This window comes from Cebus imitator, unplaced genomic scaffold (assembly GCF_001604975.1).
Source record: "Cebus imitator isolate Cc_AM_T3 unplaced genomic scaffold, Cebus_imitator-1.0 Scaffold616, whole genome shotgun sequence".
Lineage (NCBI taxonomy): Eukaryota > Metazoa > Chordata > Mammalia > Primates > Cebidae > Cebus > Cebus imitator.
The window spans coordinates 785,081-789,341 of NW_016107931.1; the positions used below are offsets into that span (position 1 = coordinate 785,081).

At 41.4% G+C, this 4,261-nt stretch overlaps 1 protein-coding gene across 1 annotated transcript in view; it reads left to right on the forward strand.

Annotated features, from left to right (window-relative positions):
• Positions 1-2,736, forward strand: part of LSM11 (LSM11, U7 small nuclear RNA associated) — a 13,575-nt gene extending 10,839 nt beyond the window's left edge. Inside the window, exons 3-4 of the mRNA XM_017517075.2 lie at positions 480-563; positions 1,320-2,736. Coding sequence (XP_017372564.1) covers positions 480-563; positions 1,320-1,730 — 495 coding nt within the window. The 3' untranslated portion in view covers positions 1,731-2,736. The remainder of the gene's footprint in view (positions 1-479; positions 564-1,319) is intronic.
• Positions 2,737-4,261: the final 1,525 nt, after the last annotated feature.

Consider the following 4,261-nt stretch of genomic DNA (forward strand, 5'->3'; position numbering starts at 1 on the left):
AAAAAAAAAAAAAAAAAAGACAGAAACTGAGGAGGGTAAAGAAGCAGTAGTGTTCCTCAGAGTGTGGTCTAAAGCCATCCTGCATCAGAATCACCTGGGGTTTCTGGTCAAAGCAAAAGGTGCCTGGGCTTCATCCCAGACCTACCAAAACAGAGTCTCCAGCAGCATAGCCTTGGGTTAGTATTTTAATAAACTTCTAGACATTCTTGCACACTGAAATTTAAGAGCTGCTACCATGCAGTCATCAAGGCCCTTACCATTCATAGGAGAAACTCACCTTACATGGTGATAGCAGCTTCAAAATACACGGAAGGTACCAGGTTATCACCATTTTCCTCTGCCCAAGAGTCACCTGTTAAGTTTAGCTCTGCTCTGAATAGATGTTATTCTGCCCCCTTTTTTTTTTTACCCTAAAAAAGCTATACAAATAATGTGTTTAATTCTGTCTCATTTTTTTTCCCTTTGGGCTGTTCCTCTAGGCACTTACTGATGTCGACGAGACTTACCGAAAACCTGTCCTAGGCAAAGCATATGAACGCGATTCTTCACTGACTCTCACTAGGGTAGGCAGTTTCCCTCTGACCTCCTGAGTAGCCATCATGCTTAGGAATTAGGATCCCTGAGCCCAGTGACCAGGATTTCCTAGAGTGAAATCTCTGTTGCTATAAAACAGCTGTGCCTGTACCAACGTCTTCATTAGTCTCTCTTCATGCTTCCAGCGAATCTCAAATGAGTCTGTACCTGTAACCTGCATATTACTTGAGCAGCAAGTTGTCTCTTACAACACTTAAAGTCTTTCAGCTTTCTACCACAGAAATAAGCCTTTTCATTTGACATATGTATTATCTGCGTTATGGCTAGAAATAGGAAATTTATTACTAACTTTTAAAAAATTGCAAAGTAGGCTGGGTACAGTGGCTCACACCTGTAATCCCAGCACTTTGGGAGGCCGAGGCGGGTGGATCACAAGGTCAAGAGATCGAGACCATCCTGGCCGATATGGTGAAACCTCGTCTCTATTAAAAATACAAAAAAAATTAGCTGGGCGTGGTGGCGCACGTCTGTAATCCCAGCTACTCGGGAGGCTGAGGCAGGAGAATTGCTTGAACCCAGGAGGCGGAGGTTGCAGTGAGCCAAGATTGCACCACTGCACTCCAGCCTGGCAACAGAGCGAGACTCCGTCTCCAAACAACAACAACAACAACAGAAAAACACTTGCAAAGTAAGGAGTCCACAGAACATAATTAAAGAATTTGGTATTTTTTTGCATGTTGAAAGAGGGTGTTGAAGGCTAATATTTATCATTGTTTTCTATATAGCTATTTGATCGGCTGAAACTTCAAGATTCCTCCAAGAAGGAAGCAGATTCTAAGTCTGCAGTTGAAGATTCCACTCTGTCCAGATACTCACAGACATCCACTTGGAAGTTGGCTTCAGTGTGGGGAAGAGGAGACACTGACCGGGGCTCACACAAGCGTTCCCGCTCTGTCCCTTCTTCCCTGCAGGCCTCTGCAAGGGAGGAGTCCAGGTCAGAGCTGTCAGGGAGGACTACACGGACAGAAGGTTCCAGTGTGGGAGGTACCTTTTCCAGGGCTACCACCCTTTCCAGAAGCCAGTCCCGTAAGAAAAAGCGAAAGCCCAAAGTGGATTACCAGCAGGTATTCACTCGACACATAAATCAGATTTTCATTCGAGGCGAGAATGTCCTGCTGGTTCATCTTGCACAGTGAACAGCTCAGCCTGAGCTTTGGTTTTTAGAAATAAAGTGCATGAATTGCTGCTGTATCCTAGTATCCCAGTGAAACTCTTGAGTTGGAATGATTCCCTCTGGTCCTGCCTATGCAGAGGACAGAGCAGGCTCAGCCCTCTGGAAGGTGAACTTAAGGGGAGGACAGGCCTTGGGAGGGCAGGTGTATGCATTAATATCAAGGCAAAAAGCATGTATAGATACATGCATCTGATTTGGTGTCCTGATTTACTTCAGACCCTGAAACCAAACAGGTGATCCTCCATTAGGGGTGACAATATGAGTACAATTTACTTTACAGAGACTATAGGGGAAAAAATAGTCTCAAAAAGAAGTATTCCATGTCTAAAAGCTAGTGCCCTGAGTACTCATGAATTCGATTCTAAGAGTAGCGGTGTAAATTGCCTTGGAGCTCTGCATCCACATCTTCTAACTAACCTTTGAATTTTGCCCAACATGTTTCTCTCTTGATGAAGAAATGAAATGTACTGTCTTTGAATATCTACAAGATCTGGGAAAGTTACCAACTTACTTAGGGGTGAAATTTGGATAGGTGTTATGCTCAAAAAAACCAGCAATGAGTGCTCTGTTTTGATCCTTCTTATGATGGAAAGGAATATAGGAATTCCTCAGTCTTCCCCTTACCAGAGGTAGCCTCTGCAAATGGCATACCAGACGGGACTCTAAGATTCTTATGTGGTGGCTTCTTGTCCTTCTCTCTGACTTCTGTGGCATGGTGCTAGCGCATGTACCCTGTGGTGTTGGCCCTCTGTCCGTAGCGTGAACTGTCCTGTGAGCTTTATGTCAGGAGACTGTAACCTTCATGTCCATCTTCAAAGAGTTCTGCATTAGCTCGGTAATACCTGTCGCATGGCTGAGAGTCCCCTTTCCAGACAGGGCCAGCCTTGTGTACAATATCTTTCAGAATATGGTTTTACCATGAAACAGGGGTGATAGATTTATTCCCTGTGTCAGGCCAAAGAAGTTCTTACAAAGTACAGTGGGTAGTGTCTAAAGGGACACTTTATTCACAGCCTGGCTTGAGTAACAGGAACACCACTGCACCCACAAATACTTCTACTTGAATCATATTCTATGCTTTTCAATCATTAGTGCAGAATAGGCAGCATCTTGACACAGACTGTTAGGCAATATTGATTTTTTTGTTTTGTTTTTATTTGATTTTATCTGAGATAACTTTGTTCAAGGTGAGAATAAGAAATAGCCAACTAGTTAAAATGTATGAAAAGAAAACGTTCCCCTGCTGTATTTGTTGTGTAACATAAGTAAGCTTCTGAGAAGCAGGGTGAATAAAGTTTAGGGAGCTGGGACACCTGGTCCTTCTGCTAGCTGGACCACTGGCTCATCATGCAATGAAAGGTGAGCAGACTTAACCCCTCTGTGCCTCAGCTTTTTCCCCACAGACACCTACCTCACAGGGGCATTGAGACAAAAACATAAAGGAAGGCATTTTACAGTCTCTTAACATGTTTAAGTGCCATGAGTAATTTTTCCTGACCCTATTTCATAGCTTTGTAAGAATTCTATGTCTTATGAGCAAGGCAGGTGCAACATAAAAAAGTAATCTTAGTTGTCATAGTTATGGCCCTGTTGTAACTGTCTTCAGAAGGCAGCGATACCTTCTGGAACTGTTCCATATTCCATACCTTCTTCCTAAGGGACAATGGAAGTTCTCAGAAGAGTATCTTCAGTAAGAGGAGAGTAACCTTTTTTTTGCTGCTCCTGCTATATCCCAGGTCTCACCCTTTTCTGATCATTATCAGAAAGAATCACCTAAACTTTTCAAGGGGTTTATATGATTGCACCAAATGGAGAATGAGCATCTAAAAATGACATATCCCCAAAGGGAAATCTGTGGATGTTTGTTGTTTGTTTACTTGTTTTTATTTCTAAATGCATTGTAAAGTATACTCTAGTGCCAGATCAGATGCACTAAAGTTTATAGAGGTTCCAGGTTACAAACTTAAGTGAACAATAATCTTTGGAATCTGCCAGTCTAAATTCTAAATAGTGTATCTGAAATCTCAGTTCCCAAAATAGTTGTCTTGTTTAATCATCAGGCAACACTATGTATACCTGTGTGGCTATCCTCATCTGCCTGTCCTCTCATCCCTCAGCTAGAATGATGTACTCTTATTTTTCCAGTAAGATAGAAATTTGGAATCAAAAGGAATATAATCAGTTTTCATTCATTCCAGTGCCTAATTAAATCTAACCTGATTTATTTTAAACATATGCCTGTTTTTATGTTTACATATAATTTTCATATAGCCGTATAAGGATTGATTTACTGTTTTCTGCCCAGCATGACAATTCTGGCTATGAAAATTATGTTTAAACTGTGTATGATCTGTTTTTTGTGCTGTGTGTTTCCATTTATTTGTTGGATCTGAACAGTGGTTCTGGAATGAATTCTGTCTAATAAATGTGCTATTTTGTATAAAGCATAATTATTTTTTAACAGAATTTTTTTTTTTTTTTTTAAGATTGTAC